Source organism: Lynx canadensis, chromosome E2, assembly GCF_007474595.2.
Source record: "Lynx canadensis isolate LIC74 chromosome E2, mLynCan4.pri.v2, whole genome shotgun sequence".
In the NCBI taxonomy this organism is placed as follows: domain Eukaryota; kingdom Metazoa; phylum Chordata; class Mammalia; order Carnivora; family Felidae; genus Lynx; species Lynx canadensis.
In genome coordinates this window covers 47,325,039-47,345,127 of record NC_044317.1, presented here as the reverse complement: position 1 = coordinate 47,345,127, position 20,089 = coordinate 47,325,039, and the positions used below count along the sequence as shown (strand labels likewise).

At 55.0% G+C, this 20,089-nt stretch overlaps 1 protein-coding gene across 1 annotated transcript in view; it reads left to right on the top strand.

The window, feature by feature from the left end:
* Positions 1–19,869, top strand: part of LOC115503098 (Fc fragment of IgG binding protein) — a 40,821-nt gene extending 20,952 nt beyond the window's left edge. Inside the window, exons 11-23 of the mRNA XM_032591286.1 lie at positions 1,366–1,957; positions 2,098–2,297; positions 3,657–3,864; positions 5,036–5,403; positions 6,407–6,980; positions 7,340–7,956; positions 8,386–8,929; positions 9,951–10,522; positions 10,844–11,417; positions 12,370–12,569; positions 15,527–15,910; positions 19,210–19,478; positions 19,603–19,869. Coding sequence (XP_032447177.1) covers positions 1,366–1,957; positions 2,098–2,297; positions 3,657–3,864; positions 5,036–5,403; positions 6,407–6,980; positions 7,340–7,956; positions 8,386–8,929; positions 9,951–10,522; positions 10,844–11,417; positions 12,370–12,569; positions 15,527–15,910; positions 19,210–19,478; positions 19,603–19,612 — 5,112 coding nt within the window. The 3' untranslated portion in view covers positions 19,613–19,869. The remainder of the gene's footprint in view (positions 1–1,365; positions 1,958–2,097; positions 2,298–3,656; positions 3,865–5,035; positions 5,404–6,406; positions 6,981–7,339; positions 7,957–8,385; positions 8,930–9,950; positions 10,523–10,843; positions 11,418–12,369; positions 12,570–15,526; positions 15,911–19,209; positions 19,479–19,602) is intronic.
* Positions 19,870–20,089: the final 220 nt, after the last annotated feature.

Genomic DNA, 20,089 nt, shown 5'->3' with positions numbered 1-20,089 from the left:
TGAGGTAGCACAGGCTCCTAGGATAGCACCTGACATATAGTTGGCTGTGAATACACATGAGTGGTTGGTGTTATTTGCATCTCACTGAATCCCCCAGCTTCTCCTTGAGGTGGAAACTATTATTATACCCACTTTACAGATGAGAAAACTGAGGCACAGAATAGGTCACTTGTCCTTAACTGCTCCCTGTCCCTGCTTGGGAAGTATGGCAGGTGACTTTGTTTTTGGGAGCCTCAGACAGGATTGTGTCTTCTGCCTTCTCCTCTGGTTCCTTATACTTCCAAAAGAATCCGATGCTCATCATGTCTGTATTAAGGAAGGATGAGCAAGCATGTTAATCAGGGGTGGATTTATGAGGTTTTGTTGGTGCCCAGCAGCCTTCAGTTAAAGCCACTGGTTCTTGGCTCGGGGGTCTGATGTTCATTTCCCATTAGCCTAATGTTCCACCCACTGATGCTTAAAGCAAAAAGCCTCAGCACCCACTTACTTGTCAAAATAAAATCTTCCGACCGTAGCTCGTCACAGTAGCAGATGCTCCCAGAACACCCATTCTGTGCCAGAATTTGTAAAGTACAAATATCAATTTATCTAATCCCCACAGCAACCCTCTGGACCCCACTCTGTAGATAAGGAAGCAGAAACCCAGCGAGGGGTCCTCACCTGCGCAAAGTTACAGAAAGAGTAAAGGGCAGAGCTGTGTTGGAACCCAGGCCAGTGGCTCTGGAGTCCATTGCTGCGTTCTTGATCAGTAAGTGGTGAATTTAGGGGTAGCTGGTGAGCATGTTACTCCTTCAAGACCTGTACGAGCTTCCCCTGTGGCTGCTGTAACAAGTGACCACAAGCATGGTGGCTTAGAACAACGGAAATGTGTTTTCTCACTGTTGTGGAGGCCCGAAGTCCAGATTCAAGATATTGGCAAGGCTCTAGAGGAGGATCCTTCCTTGCCTCTTCCGGCTTCTGGAGGTCCCAGGTGCTCCTTGGCTCACAGCCACCTTCCCTGTCTTTGTCTCCACGTGGCCTCTCCTCTCTATCTCCTCTTCTGGTTCTTATCATTATATAAGGAAACTCGTCACTGGACGTAGGGCCCACCCTAATCCAGGATGATCCTGAGATCATGACCCTAAGTACATCTGCAAAGACTCTTATTCCAAATGAGGTCATATTCAGGGCTTCTGGGGGGGCATATCCTTTGGAGACCACCACTCCACCCACTACAAAGACTCGACCATGCTCCCCATTTTACAAATATGGAAACTAAGGCCCAGAGAGGTGAGGTCACACGGATCTCCAGTGTCAGGCAGGGGCTCGACGAGGGTCTGCCCTCTCAAAGTGTGCCCCTGACGCGTGGACTATCCCGCCTCCCAGGTGAACGGTGTGGACATGAGGTTTCCCGTGACGCTGGCCCAGGGCCGGGTCCGTGCCTTCCAGCACGGCTCGGACGCTGTGATTGAGACCGACTTTGGCCTGCGTGTGGCCTACGACCTCGTATACAACGTGCGGGTCACCATCCCAGGCAACTACTACCGGCAGCTGTGTGGCCTGTGTGGGGACTACAATGGTGACCCCAAGGATGACTTCCGGAAGCCAGACGGCTCACAGGCAGGCAACCCCACCGAGTTCGGCAACTCATGGGAGGAGGCGGTGCCAGGCTCTCCCTGCCTGCCGCCACCCACCTGCAAGCCCGGCGGGGACTGTAACTCGGACCTGGAGTGTAGACCTGAGCTGCAGGAGAAGTACCAGCAGGAGAAGTTCTGTGGGCTCCTCACCAGCCCCACTGGGCCGCTGGCCGCCTGCCACAAGCTGGTCGATCCCCAGGGTCCCTTGCAAGACTGCGTCTTTGACCTCTGCTTGGGCGGTGGGAACGAGAGCATTCTCTGCAGCAACATCCATGCCTACGTGAGTGCTTGCCAGGCGGCCGGAGGCCACGTTGAGTCCTGGAGGACCGAATCGTTCTGTCGTGAGTAGAGGGCAGAGAAGGGAAGAACAAGGGGCAGAGGGCGGGGAGACCGAGGCACAGAAGGGGCAGGACACTGGGCCCTGCAGCCCCTCCCTCAGAGCCCCTGGGAGGGAGCTCTGACCAGCACCCTCTCTTTGCAGCGATGAAGTGCCCCCCCAACAGCCATTATGAGCTCTGCGCAGATACCTGCTCCCTGAGCTGCTCGGCACTCAGCGCCTCCCCACTGTGCCCGGAGAGCTGTGCCGAGGGCTGCCAATGTGACTCTGGCTTCCTCAGTAACGGCCAGGCCTGCGTGCCCATCCAGCAATGTGGCTGCTATCAAAACGGCATCTACTACGAGGTAGGAAGCCGGTCATTGTGGTCAGAGCCCAGGGCCTCACGCTGGACCCCCTCCCATGCCCCGTCGCTCCACAGCCTGTCCACTCGGCCTCCTGAATGTCTCTCCCACCTGTCCCCTCCCCCCATCATGGCCCCACCGTGGTCCCGTTTGTCATCTCCCACATGCTCCCTCCATGCCCTCACTTTTGCTCCCTCTGGGTCACCTCCCTGATGGCAGTGGGAAGACCTTTCTCAAAACAGCCATGGGTCCTGCAACTTTAAACCCTCCCCTGGCTCCCCGGGTCTAGACTGTCTCTGTGACACAGTAGGTAACTCCGTCTGCTTCCCTCTCCAACCCTCACCCAGTTACTCCTCTTTCTTTGACTTGACTGTGTGTGTGTTTGTCTGTCTGTCTCCCTCAGAAGACCACGAGCTCTGTGAGGGCAGGGCCCTTCTCTGCTGCTCTCCTCAAACAAATGGTAGTGATGATAAAAGCAAATAGGTAGATGGTGCTTCCTACATGCCGGTTACTGCTTTCAGTGCCAAATCCACAGCATATGTGCATTACACATACATATGAACTTTTTACTTATTAGGAAAATTTTCAAACATGCAAACGTTAAGAGAACAGTGTAAATCTCCATGTACCCCTCACTCAGCTTTAGCGATAACAACATTTTCCTGATCTTGTTTTGTCTCTTATCCCCGTTTCCTCTCTAATCTGGATTATTTAAAGGAATTCCCAGGGCGACAGCGTGGCTCAGTTGGTTGAGCATCTGACTCTTGATTTCAGCCCCGGTCAGGATCTCAGGGTTGTGGTATTGAGCCCTGCGTCAGGCTCCGTGCTGAGCATGCGGCCTGCTTGAGATTCTCTCTCTTTTTCCCTCTGCCCCACTCCCCTGCTCACACACTCTCTAAGTAAATAATAATAATAATAAAGGAACTCCCTTTTCATTTCCCCTGTACCTTATACGTATTATTAACCAAGTTATACTACCGTAGTTAGTGCTATGATTATCGACTGCTTACAGATGAAGAAGCTGAGGCATAAAAGGTTAAGCAATTTGCACAGTGATACAATTTGGAAATAGCAGAATGAGGCTTCAGACCCAGGCAATTTGCTCCAGGGCCTTTGCTCTTAATTCATGTTACACCGTTTCTCATATACAGCAGACATTAAATGGATATTTTGGAAAAACGAGTGAGTGAGTGAATGAATGAATGAATTGGACCCCAAGGCCATGCGGTGCCCTAGTTGCACAGACAAGGGGCCACTCTGCTGAAAGATGTTCCCTTGATGTCCTCTGGATCTTCTGTCCCCGGGACACTGGAGATGCCAGTTCAGCTCCCACCCTGATGGCCGTGTCCTCTGTCCTCACAGCCGAACCAGGTGGTCCTCATCGACAGGTGCCAGCAACAGTGTGTGTGCCATGCCGGAAAAGGCCTGGAATGCCAGGCCCACAGCTGCAAGCCAGGGCAGGTGTGCGAGCCTGCAGGAGGTGTCCTGAGCTGTGTCACCAAAGGTGCTGGGCTGGGGCTGGGCCCCGTGGGGCTGGGAACAGAGGATGGGGACTCTGGAGCAGCGGGAGGTGTGAACCTAGATTTTCACAGTGGGTGGCACAAAGGACTAAGGATTGAGGTCTCCAATCTGGGGGCCCCGGGGCTGGGATTCCCAGGGCTAGGGGAACAGGCCCTCCAGGCTGGGAGGTGGAGTTCTACCTTATGGTAGAATGCAGGCTTTGGGGACCCTCAGGGCTAGGTTCCCTAGGGCAGATGTCAGAGACCCTTGGCATAAGGCAAGGACAGGCAAACTTTTTCCCTAAAGGTACAGATGGTAAGTATTTGAACTTGCAGGCCTTATAGTCTCAGTCATAACTACTCAACTCTGCCACTGTGGCATGAAATCAGTCGTAGGCTATGTAAGTGAGGGGATGAGGCTCCAATAAAACCCTCTGGTATTTATAAAAACAGGCAGCTGGCTATGCCATAGTTTACTGACCACTGGTATGCAGGATTAGGCTCAGGGCTTCTAACACCATCTCCCCTCCAAGGTAGGGGAAATCGGGACCCCCAGGGACAGAGACAGAAAGCATAGTCCTGAGGTCTCAGGTAGAGACCCCATGAAGGCTGGGGTCTTAGATACAGGACCCCCCTCCAGAAGAGGATCGGGATTTGTAGGGAAACAATCTCAGACATGGGGCCACCCCAGATTAAGTCTAAGTCACAGAGCTGCCCCCCCCCAGGACTGGTTTCTTAGGGTGAAGGACAGAGAATAACTCCTTATAAATAGATAAATAGATAAAAATAGATAAATAGAGAAAAGAATGGGGCCTCCAGAACTGAGACCCTTGGTGCCACTGGACAGGATAATAGGGACTCAGGTCTTGAACATGGAAAACTCTGGGGCTGTGGATGCCCTCATGGATGCCCTCAGGGCTGGCATCACAGATACTGGGACCCCTGGGGCTGGGTTCTGATGTAGGGACCCTGGAGTCTAGGTCTTGGCAGTCAGGTACTCGGGGCGTGGGTCTCAGACAGCAAACTGCAGGGCCTTGGCCTTGGATGTGAGAGCCTTTGATGGGGTCTTAGACACAGTCCACCACAGGGCCTGGATTTCAAACATGGGGGACCCCCAGGGCTTGGTCTCAGATGGGAAGCCCCTGGTGTCTGTCCTCACCTGCAGGAGCCCTTAGCCCCGGGGCGGAATCCCTGGGGCAGACCGGGGCTGAGGCTGGGGAGCAGCCCGCCTGTGCTGGGCAGCCCCACAAGTTCCTCTCTCCCTGTCTCCAGACCCGTGTCACGGTGTGACCTGTCGGCCACAGGAGACGTGCCAGGAGAAGGATGGGCAGGGTGTGTGTGTACCCAACTACGAGGCCACGTGCTGGCTGTGGGGCGACCCGCACTACCACTCCTTCGATGGCTGGGACTTCGACTTCCAGGGCACCTGCGACTATGTGCTGGCAGCCGCCGGCTGCCCGGGGGTCAGCGCCCAGGGCCTGACCCCCTTCACCGTCACCACCAAGAATGAGAACCGGGGCAACCCTGCTGTGTCCTTTGTGAGGCTCGTCACCGTGTCTGCCCTCAGCGTCAACATCTCCATCCACAAAGGCGAGATCGGCAAAGTCCGGGTAAGTCCTGCAGGATGGTCTCTTGAGCCCCCTAGTTGGGGAGAGGGGTCCTGCCAGCCACAGTTAGGAGCTGAGGGCTCTCTCTTCACCTAGGCCTGAAACATAAGGACAGCAAAAAGCAACAATAACAACCGCAAACATCACCTCTCTGTGGGGTATTAAAGGAATCTAGCCCTTTGCTAAGGGTTTTGATGTAGGACTTCAGCGTTAGCCTTTTTAGAGACCTAGGCTTGAATCCAGTCTCCCCCTATGAGCCGTGTGATGTTGGGCAAGTGACTTTTCCTGGTGGTCCTCAGTTTCCTCACCTGTGACAGGGGGATCCAATGGCACATGATAAGTGCTCAGCTGAGGGTCTGACCCGGGTGAGAGGCCATGAATGTTTGTGAGGAGGCCCAGAGCCTCCAACGTGGAGTGAAATTCAAGGAGATGAGAGAGAGAGGGGAGGCGGTGGGGGGAGACAGGCCACCCTTCTTGCCCATGGCAATGGAATTGGAGATTAATGGCAGTTCACAGGGAGAGAGAGAGGTATGGAACAGGGTAGGCGCTCAATAAATGATGGTGAGTGTGCCAAAGAGATGTCCAGACACTCGGAGATGCACAGGAAAGAGAAAGAGTACACACACAGAGATGCAGAGAGAGTCAGTGCACGTGTGAGAGAGACACAGAGAGGGAAGGGAGACCCAGAGAGAATGAGAGATACAGAGTAAGAGAGAAACTCAGAGAAAGAGAGATCCAGAAAGAGAAATAGGTGTAGATGTAGAGAGAGGGAGAGACAACAGAGAGAGAGGAAGGGAGGGAGATGGAGATAGGGAGACCCAGAAAAAGAAGCAGAGCAGGGTCTTAGCAACGCCCACAATGTCAAGTGACCTACACCCGTGGCTCGTGAGGAAGGCCTTGGCAGCTCCCAGCCACAGCGCGGTGAGGGAGGGAGGCAGGGGGCCAGAGCTGGAGCCTCCCCGCCTCCAGTGGGCTCTGTTTGTCTCCTTCCCCCCTCAACCCCCAGGTGAACGGTGTGCTGACAGCGCTGCCTCTCTCTGTGGCCAAAGGGCGGCTCTCAGTGACCCAGGGCGCGTCGAAAGCGGTGCTGGCAGCCGACTTCGGGCTTCGGGTCACCTATGACTGGGACTGGCGAGTGGAGGTGACGCTGCCTAGTAGCTATCACGGCGCCGTGTGTGGGCTCTGCGGGAACATGGACCGCAACCCCAGCAATGACCGGGTCTTCCCGAATGGCACCGTGGCCCCCTCCATACCGGTCTGGGGTGGCAGCTGGCGAGCTCCAGGCTGGGACCCGCTGTGCTGGGATGAGTGTCAGGGGTCCTGTCCAACGTGCTCTGGGGACCAGCTGGAGGAGTACAAGGGCCCTGGCTTCTGTGGGCCCCTGGCCCCTGGCGCGGGAGGCCCCTTTGCTGCCTGCCATGCCCACGTGGCTCCCGACAGCTTCTTCAAGGGCTGCATTCTGGATGTCTGTCTAGGCGGTGGGGCCCATGACATCCTCTGCCAGGCCCTGGCCGCCTATGCTGCTGCCTGCCAGGCCGCCGGGATCGTCATTAAGGACTGGAGGGAGCAGGCCGGCTGTGGTGAGTGTCCGGGGGAGCAGAGCAGGAGCTGAGGGGGGAGGGGGTCCCAGTCTTTCTGGATCTTTGTGTCTGTTTCTCTCTTTCTCTGTTTTTGCCTCAGTCTCTTGGCGCTTATCTCTGTGTCTCCCTTTGATTGTCTCTCTGTCTCTCCGTTTCTCATGCCGTCTCTCCTGGTCTCCGTTTGAGTCTTCCTCTGTGTCCCTCTCTCTGTCTGTCGGTGCCTCTTGCTGTTTCTCTCAGTCCCTCCATCTGTCCCTCTTTGTCTCTTTCTGCCTCTGTCTCCTCCCCTTCCTCTGACCCCACCCCTGACAGCATTTTCTCTCTTTCTCTCCCTCCCACTCCTCCGTCCACTCCTACAGAGATGTCCTGCCCGGAGAACAGCCACTACGAGCTCTGTGGCCCACCCTGCCCAGCCAGCTGCCCGTCCCCCGCGCCCCCCACGACCCCAACGCCATGTGAGGGCCCCTGTGCCGAAGGCTGCCAGTGTGATCCGGGCTTCGTGTTGAGTGCTGACCGTTGCGTTCCCCTGGACGGTGGTTGTGGCTGCTGGGCCAACGGCACCTACCATGAAGCTGGCAGTGAGTTCTGGGCCGATGCCACCTGCTCCCAGAGGTGCCACTGCGGGCCTGGGGGTGGCTCATTGGTCTGCAAGCCTGCCAAGTGTGGGCCGGGTGAAGAATGTGCCCTGCTGCCCTCTGGCCAGCACGGCTGCCACCCTGTCAGCACAGCTGAGTGTCAGGCCTGGGGTGACCCCCATTACATCACCCTGGATGGGCACCGATTCGACTTCCAGGGCACCTGCGAGTACCTGCTGAGTGCGCCTTGCTCTGCACCACCCAAGGGTGTCGAGAACTTCACGGTCACTGTAGTCAATGAGCACCGGGGCAGCCAGGCCGTCAGCTACACTCGCAGCGTCACCCTGCACATGTACAACCACAGACTGACCCTCAGTGCCCGCTGGCCCCGACAGCTGCAGGTGAGGGGTCTGGGGCCAGAGACGAGCCCTGGGGTTGTCTGGGATAGTTAGGGGTCTGCCATTCCCCTGATTACCTTTCACAGGTTAGTGGGACGTGATGGGGGGAGGGGGTTCAGAGTATAGGCCTTGGAGCAGCAGGTCTTCCCCATTTAAACTAATAAAATTAGTTTATTCTTTTAGTTTAACCTTAGTTTATTCCACTATAAAATGGGTCTAATAATAGTACCTGCCTCAGAGGGTCCTGTGAGGAGGCAGTGGCATCGTGTCTATAGAGGCTCCTCCTCCTCCTCCTCCCATCCTTATTATCACACAGTGTAGATCACATGCTCAGGGTTCCACCCCATTCCCCACCCCCCGTAGGTAGTGGAGTCAAAATTCGAACCTGTGCCCGCGCCCTTCACGACCCCCACCCCTACCCGGTACCCACAGGTGGACGGCGAGCTCGTAGCACTGCCCTACCAGCTGGACTCGCGCCTGCGCGCTTACCTGAGTGGCGCCGACGTGGTGGTGACCGCCGCCACCGGGCTCTCTCTGGCTTTCGACGGGAACAGCTTCGTGCGCCTGCGCGTGCCGGCGGCGTACGCGGGCGCCCTTTGTGGCCTGTGCGGGAACTACAACCGGGACCCAGCCGACGACCTGCAGGCTGTGGGCGGGAACCCCGCAGGCTGGCAGGTGGGCGGCGCCGAGGGCTGCGGGGAGTGCGTGCCCGGGCCGTGCCCGCCCCAGTGCACGCCCGAGCAGCAGGAGCCCTTCGGCGGCCCGGACGCTTGCGGCGTGATCTCGGCCCCCGACGGCCCGTTGGCGCCCTGCCACCGCCTCTTGCCACCGCAGCACTACTTCAAGGCCTGCTTGCTGGATGCCTGCCAAGCCCAGGGCCATCCGGGAGGCCTCTGCCCTGCCGTGGAGGCCTACGTGGCAGCCTGCCAGGCCGCGGGGGCCACGCTCGGCGAGTGGAGGCGGCCGGATTTCTGTCGTGAGTACTGATCCATGCGTGGTCCACACAGTGGGCGTCTTCTCGCCTGCCCTCTTCACACGGCTCTCAGACAAGAGTCTTCTCCTCCGTGGGTCCTGTCAAAAGTACACCGTGGCATTTACCCACGGAAATGCACCAGGTCACATACTGCAATGGCAGACACTCAGGCACACCTGGTCAGAAACCCTAGGTGCTGGATCCTCTCCGGGATTCGTGTGCTAAGATATCCTAGTCAGATAGACTGGGGTGGTTGACCCTGTCACAGCTATTCAGCGAGGTGCCCTTGGTCAGAGAGACCTAGAGAGTTACACCTGGTCAGATGCACCTACACTGTTTCAAACACCGAAATCTGCAAGGTCAGATAGAGTTGGTCTGATAACCTCAGCCAGGGACCCTTCCGGTTAGAGGCACTCGGGCAGATACTCCCAGGTAGAATCGTGACCCTGACAGAGCCCCAGGTAGATATCCACAGGCTCACGGTCAGAGAGTCCAGGGCCATTCCCCCCTCAGGCACATTTGGTCAGATTTATCCTGTCAGCTTCACCCAATCAGATATACGTGGTCAGAGTCACACTGACACCAACCTTGTCCTCTGAGACACTCCATCAGAGACTCCAGGCCAGCCATCCACAGTCAGGTGTATTCGCACCAGAGATACGGGACACATTTGGTCCCGTAGCCCGGTCAGAGCCACCCCCCAAGATACCCACACGTTTGGTTCCAATCCCGCATATCTTGGTCAGATGTAGGTGGTCAAATTCACTTCATCTATAGAAATTTTTGATCAGGCCGACCCACGACGTGGTCAGAGAGACTTGGTCTCCACGTCCCCACACCGAATCCCCCAGTTAGATGTACTGGATCAGACACTCTGCTCAGATCCCTGGATGGATTCGTTCATGAAATATTCTCAGGCAGAACATGCAGATTCCCCTGGGCCGGTTCTCCCACTCTGTCACCCTCCCTCCCCCCCGGGCCCCTCCCTCTGCCCTCCCGGCTCATTCCCCTTTTGTCCCCACAGCCCTCCAGTGCCCTCCCCACAGCCACTACAAGCTCTGCGGTGACTCCTGCCCCGTGAGCTGCCCAAGCCTCTCTGTGCCCGAGGGCTGCGTGCACACCTGCCGGGAGGGCTGCGTCTGTGATGCCGGCTTCGTGCTCAGCGGTGACACCTGTGTGCCCGTGGGCCAGTGCGGATGCCTCCACGAGGGACGCTACTACCCTCTGGGCGAGTCCTTCTACCCAGGCCCTGAGTGTGAGCGGCGCTGCGAGTGCGGGCCAGGTGGCCAAGTCACTTGCCAGCAGGGCGCGGCCTGCGGACCCTACGAGGAGTGCCGAGTGGAGGACGGTGTCCAGGCCTGTCACCCTACAGGCTGTGGCCGCTGCCTGGCCAACGGGGGCATCCACTATGTCACCCTTGATGGGCGTGTCTATGACCTTCACGGCTCCTGCTCCTACATCTTGGCCCAAGTCTGCCGCCCACAGCCTGGGGACGAGGACTTTGTCATTGTGCTTGAGAAGAACGCGGCTGGAGATCCCCAACAGCTGGTGGTTACTGTGGCTGGCCAGGTGGTGGTACTGGCACGGGGGCCAAGGGTAAGTAAGCGGACGTGGCCTTACCCTGGGGGTCTGAAGGGGACGCGGCCCCGCTCTGGGGAGGGAGGGCGGGGAGGCAGGTTCTGAGTGGGACAGGGCCCACCCTGAGGGCTTGAGGGAGATATGACTCCAGTCCAAGGGGACTAAGGGTGACACAGATCTGGAGGTCTGAAGGTGACACAGTCCCACCCTTGGGCAGTCCAAGGACATGGTACAACCCAAAGGGCCTGAGAGGGACATAGCTCCACGCCAGGAGTCTGAGGGGTCTGTCTCACTTGTGGTACTGTGAGTCCCTGACCCCTCCGTGGCCTTTCCACCCAGGTCACCGTGGATGGCGAGGCTGTGGCCCTGCCTGTGGCTGTAGGTCGTGTGCGGGTGACCGCCGAGGGCCGGAACATGGTTCTGCAGACAACCAAGGGACTGCGGCTTCTCTTTGACGGCGATGCCCATGTCCTCATATCTATCCCCAGCCCCTTCCATGGCCGGCTCTGTGGCCTCTGTGGGAACTTCAACGGCAACTGGAGCGACGACTTTGTCCTGCCCAGTGGCGCCGTGGCCCCCAGCGTGGACGCCTTTGGAGCCGGGTGGCGGGCGCCCAGCTCCTCCCAGGGCTGTGGCGAGGGCTGTGGGCCGGGCGGCTGCCCCGTGTGCTCAGCGGAGGAGACGGCGCCCTATGAGAACATCCAGGCCTGCGGTCGGGTCCGGGACCCCCAGGGCCCTTTTGCGGGCTGCCACGCGGTGCTGAACCCCTCTGAGTACTTCCGCCAGTGCGTGTACGACCTGTGTGTCCACAAAGGCAACACCACCTTCCTCTGCCGCAGCCTGGCCGCTTACATGGCGGACTGCCAGGCGTCCGGTGGGGCCGTGAAACCCTGGAGGACAGACAGCTTCTGCCGTAAGTGTCCAGGGGGGCCCCTCGGAAGACTCCAGACCAGGCTCAGGGACTCCTCCTGACCTGCTCCTGTCCTGTCTGCCTCTCAGGAGCAGTGCCTCCCTCTTGAAGCATGTCCCTCCCACACCCCCCGCCCCCAGCTTCTCCCACAGCACTCCCTGTCTGCTCCTTCCCCCCCCCCCCAACTGACTCTTTCTCAGGCTCCCTGCAGGGGCCCACGCTCCTGAAACCATAGACAGAGCTCTTTCTCAGATCTCATCCTGAACCCTTTCTGTGGGGCCCTGGGAGGGGTGGTCAGACAGACCAGTAGCTCACATAATACAGCCTGAGTCTGTGACTCACCTGGGCCCCCCAGGATGGGGGTACATTTCCTTCAAACTCCCAGGGCAGGGCTGTGTCTCCTTCATTCTCCGCAGGAAAGCACCCATATCAGGGGCTGTCATCCACCCCTGTGGCCTTAGATTTGTCCTCAGTGCTGACAGGGGACACTGTCTTCGGCCCTGACCTCTCTCCTGACTGCCAGCCTCGGGGGTCCAGTGGTTTCCTGGACACTTTCCCCTGGGTGTCCTTCGGGTCCCTCACACCTGCTGTGTTCCCACATGACATCACCATCTCACCCCAAACCTGACCCTCCGATTCTCTGACCCCAAGTCTGCATCTCCGGACAGCCGCACCATCCATCGATTGCTCAGGCAGAGCCCAGGGGGGTCCTCACAACTCCCTGTTTTGGCCTCATCCGGGCCCTGACCTTTCTGTCCACGCCTCCCCCTGCAGCCCTGATCACACACTGCACTGGGACTATCTTTTTCACTGATATGAGCTCCATGGGGCAGGGCATGAGACCGTCTTCATAGCTGGTGTCCCCAGCATGCCAGCCCAGACCCGGTATGTGGGATGCCAAGGGCAGGGCCCGACACCCACAGGCCTGACCCTGCCCTCTCTCCTCCCTCCGCAGCGCTCCAGTGCCCTGCCCACAGCCACTACTCCACCTGCACTCGCTCCTGCCAGGGCTCCTGTGCTGCTCTCTCCGGCCTCACGGGCTGCACCAGCCGCTGCTTTGAGGGCTGCGAGTGTGACGACCGCTTCCTGCTCTCGCAGGGCACCTGCGTCCCTGTGCAGGACTGCGGCTGCACCCATGACGGCCACTACTTGCCGGTGAGCCCGGGCTGGAGGTGGGCAGGGAGGGTAGAGGAGCCCGAGGGAGACTCAGAGCTTCTCTGCCGACCCCCTCAAGGATGGGGACAGAGGAGCCACCTCCATTTCCCAGTGGGGTGACTCAATGCTGGTAAAGTGTCTTAGTTTCCTGAGGCTGCTGAGACAAAGGACCGCAAGCAACCTTGGTGGCTTCAAACCAGGGAAATTTTCTCTCTCACAGTTCTGGAGGCCAGCGTCAGAAATCAGGGTCACTGGGGCAAAATCGAGGTGCGGGCAGGACAGCACTCCCTCCAGAGGCCCCAGGAGAGAATCCACTCCTTTCCTCCCCCCATTTTTGGTGGCTGCAGGTATTTCTTGTCTTGTGGCCACCTGACCCCAATTTCTGCCTCTGTGTCCCATTTCCCCTCCTCCTTGTGTGTGTCACAAAACCTCCCTCTTATAAGGATACATGTGATTGCATTTAAGGCCCACCCAGGTAACCCAGGGCAGTCTATCCATCTCAAGATCCTTAATTTCTCACATCTGCAAACACCCCTTTTTTTCACGTAAGGTAACATTGACTGGTCCCGGGAATTGAGACCTGTTATATCTGGGGGGCTGTTACCCCGCCTCCTACAGTCCCCTCATCTGAGCCTTTCTTCATCTAGAACACGGGGTTAATCATCATCCATGCACCATAGGTATCTGAGGATCCGGTGTCATTGTGCCTGAAAGGTCCCTGCCGGGCACTGGGCCTCAGCCTCCACCTTCATCATACGGTACAAATGCCAGCAACATACACATGGTGCAGCAGGTAGTGAGGCTGGCAATCGTTTCATGATAGAAGTTGAAAATTTGATTAATTTTTGTGCTTGATGTTTTCTGAGCTCTTGCTGTGCGCCAAGTGTGTAACAGATATTAATTCATTGAATGATCCTTTTTTTTTAATATTTATTTTTGAGAACAGAGAGAGCAAGCACAAGCAGGGGAAGGGCAGAGGCAGTGGGGGGGGGGGTGGGCAGAGGATCCGAAGCAGGCTCTGCGCTCACAGCACAGAGCCTGATGCGGGGCTCAACCCACAAACCGTGAGATCATGACCTGAGCCGAAATCAGACACTTAACCAACTGAGCCCCCCAGGTGCCCTGAATTCATTTAATGATCTTATGCACCAGGCACTATCGCAACAAAGAGAAGTCAGCCCAAGGCTGTCTGTTAGCAACAGGGGGTGCTGGGATTGACACCCCAGCAGCCTGGACCCACCTTCTGAACTACCAGGCACCCTGCCCCCTCACAAGCCTATTTACCAAATAAAGAAAAGATGAATGACCACATTCCATACTCCCTCATCCCCATTTTATTAATGGCGGTAAGATAGGCTAGAAGGCCTGGAAGTTCAAGCCTTCTGGGGAAGGACATGCCAAACTTCTCCTTCCTCCAGGTCTCACTGCCTCCAGGAAGCCCTCCCTGACCCCCTAGGCTGGGTTACCCCTGTGCTTCCCCCATCCCAGCCCTGACAGCTCTGCCTGTGCCAGGTTTCCTGGATTCGTGAGTCTGGCATTCACCAGAGAAGTCTGGGCTGGGGAGCCATCCGTAGAGAGATGGTATTTATCTTTTGTTACATCTGTTCTTTTAATGTTTTCAGACATTTATTTATTTAGTTTATTTGAGAGAGTGTGCAAGTGAGCAAGGGATGGAGAGAGAGAAGGGAGAATCCCAGGAGGGGCAGAGAGTCGGAGAGAGAGGGAGAGAGAGAGAAAGAAAGAAAGAGAAGCCTGGCTCACCCAGGGCTCATGTTTTACCCAAAGCAGGGCTCAAGCTCACCTGAAGTGGGGCACAAGCTCACCCGATATGAGACTCGAACTCATGAACTGTGAGATCATGACCTGAGCCAAAGTCAGATGCTTAACGACTGAGCCACCCAGACTTTTATTTTTAAAGAATCCAAACTTAAGAACACTTGCAAGAATCGTACAAAGCACTCCCAGATACCTGTCGTTTAAGTTTCTTGTTGACCTTTTGACACGTTTGCTTTCGCAACCTCTCTGTGTAAGTTTATATGCACATTTCTTCTGAAGCATTTGAGAGTATGATGCTGACCCAGTGTCCCTTCAACCCTAAGTACTTTAGCATGTACTCCCCAAGACGGAAGTTCATTTACAGGGTTATGATGGGATTAACTTCCAAATCAGGAAATGAACACTGATTCAATACTCTAAAAGATTGTATTTGAATTTTACTGGTTGTCCTCATAATGTCCTCTACAACGACTACCTGCTCCCCTGCTCCAGAGTCCGAATGAGGAACAGACGTTGCTTTTGGTTTTTATGAAATCTGATGAGGTCATCAGGTAGTGAACATAGAGAAGGTGGGTCAGCTGAGAGCCAGCTGGAATACAGTGGCATCAGCTGGGATCATTGTCTCTCTCCCATGGGGTCTCATCTTCCAGCAGACTAGCCCATGCTTATTCCTATGGTGGCTGGGCAGGGTTCCAAGAAAGAGAGAGAAAGCTGTAAGGTCCCTGAGGTGCAAGCTTGAATTTGGTACAAGCATTGCTTCTGCTGCATTATAATAACCAAAGTATAGTTGTAAGGTGAGCCCAGATTCGTGGGGGAAGGGGAAGTAAATTTCATCTCTTGTCTTTTTTTTTAATTTTTTTTTTTTTTGAGTGAGAGAGAGAAAGAGAGCATGAGTGGGAGAGGGGCAGAGAGAGAGGGAGACCCAGAATCTGAAGCAGGGTCCAGGCTCTGAGCTGTCAGCACAGAGCCCGATGTGGGGCTTGAATTCACGAACTGTGAGATCATGACCTGGGCTGAAGTCAGACATTTGACCGACTGAGCCACCCAGGCACCCTGTAAATTTCATCTCTTAAAGGAAGTTGCTGCAGAATCATTCTGCGTAGGTCCAGAGGGCTGGAGGATTGTGTTGGAGGTTCCGATCCATCACACCGCGGTAACCTGGCCCCTCTCTCTGTGCACAGGTGAACTCCTCACTGCTGAGCTCAGACTGCAGCAAGCGCTGTTCCTGCTCCTCGAGCACCGGCCTGACGTGCCAGGCAGCCAGCTGCCCGCCAGGCCGCATATGTGAAGTCCAGGCTGAGGCCCGGGACTGCTGGGTCCCCCAAGGTCTCTGTTCCCTCTTGGTGGGTTCCAACCTCACCACCTTTGATGGGCTCCGCAGAGCAGTCACCTCCCCTGGCATCTATGACATGTCTTACCGCTGCCCGGGACTACAGAAAACCATCCCCTGGTACCGTGTGGTCGCTGATGTCCAGACTTGCCGTGGCGGAGTTGAAGCTGTGGGCCAGGCTCACATCTTCTTCCAGGATGGGCTCGTGACTGTGAGCCCAAAGAAGGGCGTGTGGGTAAGCCGGGGCATGAGGGGGCGGGGGACTGTCTCCCCTGGGTTTTTGTTCTTCCTGTTGCAGTGTCCCCACAGTCCTGGCTGCCCATCTGTCTTGCATTTTCTTTGTCCAGATCTCCGCAGTTTAGTCTCTGGATTTGTGTTGGTCTCGGTATTTCAAACCTAGTCCCTCTGTTCTGGCTGAGTTCTTGAGGAGCAAAAACACGCTCAAGCGAATTAGTAGTTTTGATAATAGTGTTCATTGAAACTCTATTGGTCGCAAGTAACAGAAAATGAATTCAGATTGCCTTGCGCAAAAAGGAATTTACTAGCCCACATAACTAGAAAATCCAGGGAGAGAGCCTCAGGAGTGGCTGGATCCAGGTGCCCTGGCAGTATTATCTGGATTTATGCCTCTGTCTTTTAGACTTGCTGTTCACCAAATCCATTTCATTCTCTGTGGTTCCCCACAACATACCCACAAGACAGGGACTGCTATTATCGACATTTAACACAGAGGATAAACAAGGGCCTAAGAAGGTGAAATCATTTATTTAAGTAATTCAGACAGTGCCTGGAATCCCACCACCTTTGAACCCATCAGCACCAGGCTCTGTTCCCAACGACTTTGATGGGAACAAGATGCTGGTGGTAACCGTGGCTACAAGGGACCAAGATGGTTTCCAGGTGCTCAGTGGGAACTTGCTCTGGACTCTGACAAAACTGGGCCACTGATCCTTCCCTCACCTGTCCTTCATCTTGCTCTTCGGGACCCCCTCAGGCCTGTCATTGTTTGCCTCCAGGAGTCTGCTCCAGCCCCGTTGCCCCCTCCCTTCTGCCCCTTGACTTCCTCTCACTTAGAGCTGCCTTGCATTTACCAAACTCCATAGCTCTCACGACACCAATTTCAAATTTCTGAGAGAGGATCTGTTTGGCCAAACAGAGCTGATGCCGACTTACGGTCTAATCATTCATGGCCCACGTGACAGAGACCCCGACCCAAGCACGGATGTCAGGCCCTAGAGGAGCACGTCCCTATTTCCATGACCTGTTTGTTGATTGCAGAGACATCCACTGGGGTTCTCTGGATTCAGGGGAGAGATACAGCCATGATCCATGCACGCCTCCTTCAGTGGATGGTCTGTGTCCTCCCACCAACACACAGAGATGGTCCAAGACTCAGTCCTGCTGGAAGCAGGGAGGCTTGAGTTCTCTCTTTAGGGTAATCAGGACCAATTATTCCTTTTCTCTGGCCATCTGCCTGATCCATAATTCAGGTTAACAGACACCTACCCTTGACCTTCCCTTGCCCCTCTATCAAGAAACAGTTCTCTATATGGCAGACAGATGCTCTAGAAATGTGAATCAGATCAGGGGTAGAACTCTACGGTGGCTTCCCAGAGCAGCATTCCAAACTCAAGCCACCTGCCTTCCTTGGCCTACAAGGCTTTGTGTGATCCGACTCCTGATGGCCTCCAGCCCCACTTCCTGTAATTCCTTCCCTCATTAGCCATGCTAATGATTGGCCACACTGGCCTTTCTGCTATTTGTACAGCAGACCAAGCTTGTTCCCACCTTGGGACTTCACATTGGCTATTCCCGCTGCTACAGGGCTCTTTGCCCCGATTGCATGCATTGACTCCTCTCACCCTCCAGGTCTCAGTTCCAGTACTCCTTCTACAGTAAGGCCTTTTCTGACCAGCTACAGAAGCTCTCCCTCTCCATCCCAGTCTCAGTGCTATTACCCTCTCTTACTTCCTTCAACATACTTCTCGATATCTGAAGTTATCCATTATTTGTGTTTATTGCCTTTCTCCATCACTAGAATATAATCCACAGGTGGACAATGGTCCCATCTGTCTTGATCACCACTTTGTCCCCAGCAGATGATTCCCAGGAAAAATTTGGTTTTGTGAATACATTCAGCCCTGTTCCCTCTACAACAGGCTAGGTGCCAAGTGACACAGATGTTCTTTCTTATCTTCTAGCCATCCATCCATCCATCCATCCACACATCCATCCATCCATCCATCCATCCATGCATCCATCCACACATCCATCCATCCATCCATCCATCCACACATCCATCCATCCATCCACCCACCCATCCACACATCCATCCATCCATCCACCCACCCATCCATCCATCCATCCATCCATCCACACATCCATCCATCCATCCATCCATCCACCCATCCACCCATCCATCCATCCATCCATCCATCCATCCATCCATCCACACATCCATCCATCCATCCATCCATCCACACATCCATCCATCCATCCATCCATCCATCCATCCACACATCCATCCATCCACACATCCATCCATCCATCCATCCATCCATCTACGCATCCATCCATCCACACATCCATCCATCCATCCACACATCCATCCACCCACCCATCCATCCATCCACCCACACATCCATCCATCCATCCATCCACACATCCATCCATCCACACATCCATCCATCCATCCATCCATCCATCTACGCATCCATCCATCCACACATCCATCCATCCATCCACACATCCATCCATCCATCCATCCATCCATCCATCCATCCACACATCCATCCATCCACACATTCATCCATCCATCCATCCATCCATCCATCCATCCATCCACACATCCATCCATCCAGGTATATCTACCTATCTTTCCAATCATCTGCCAGAGGAAGACCCAGACCCAAAACATTTAGAAAAAAAGAACTTTTCTTTCAAAGAAGGTTTTCCAGAGAGTCTAACTTTATAAGGATTAACTCATTGGTGAAAAGAGACAACAGTTATTTAAAGGAAAAACTCAGATAGGGTTACCAAGGTTACTGAGTCCACAGCTTATGATAGAGAAACAGGAATTTTCTCACATAACTGTGATACTTTCCAGGTCGTTACTTGTCTTTAGACATCAGCATTGAAAAATTAAGTCATGCAATTGCTTCTGTTAGAGAACCAATAACTTACAGGACATGCTTAAAGCTTCTTTTATTTTGAAAAGTAGAACAGGATGATGCTGGGGTTTGATCATGTATTTATCTGTCTGGTATAAAGTGCTCCCCACCATCCTGGCTGCCCTTAGAATGCTTTGTGCATGACCATTTATCCACTGATGCGTCTCTTTGTCCATCTGTCCTCTGTCCTTTGAACCTCTGCCCAAATCCCCAGCTAGCTGTGTATACATCTCTCCATTCAGTGCATCCATCCACATCTTCATCGTTTTCAGCACCTGTGTCTCTTTTTTTGCTCCTTGAACTTCTTGTCTTGCTTGGAGTCTCCATCCTGGTAACACTCTGTGTTTTCCTCAACCACCACCAGGTCAACGGTCTCCAAGTGGCTCTCCCAGCTGAGGTATTAACATCTGTGTCCGTGCGTCAGAACCCCGATGGCTCTGTGCTAGTCCAGCAGAAGGCAGGGGTCCAGGTGTGGCTTGGCACCAACGGGCAGCTGGCCGTGATGGTCAGCAGTGACCATGCTGGGAAGCTGTGTGGGGCCTGCGGAAACTTTGACGGGGACCAGACCAATGATGGGCATGACTCCCAGAAGGCGACATTGGAGAGCTGGAGAGCGCAGGACTTCTCCGCATGGTGAGGGATGTAGCATGGAAGCCAGGCCGCTTGGGGCAGGGGCGCTGGGGCCCTCATGGGAAGCAGAAGGTCGGGGTAGGTGCTCAGTCTGCAAGAGGAAGTGCTAAGAGTCTGTCTTTTACAGTCACAGCTGATCAGCCATCCACCAGGAATGAGGACTTCAGGACCTGACCCTCCTGGAGACTGAAATAATTGGAGAGTGCACAGTGTCCCTGTGTGCCCCTACCCTATTCTACCCCTTCGATGAGCCACTGAGGCCAACTGTGAAAGCACTGAATAAATATCTTGGGCTAAACTGCATGCTGATGTGTGTGTCTTATGCCTTCTCCTCCATGACTCTCCTTCTTGCACAGCAGCTGTCAGATGCCTGGGGCATCTGGCACACAATGAATATTTATTGGGGGGTGAAAGGATGGGTGGATGGATGGATGGGTGGATGGGTGAAAAGGAGGGGGAAGGGAGGGAGGGAGGAAGGGGACATGAATGGGTGAATGAGGGGTGGAGAAATGGGAAGAGGAGGAAATGGATGATTAAAAGAGTAGATGAAGAGAAGATGAACAATTGGATGGAGGGAAGGGTCAAAAAGGGAAAGAGGGGCTCCTGGGAGGCTC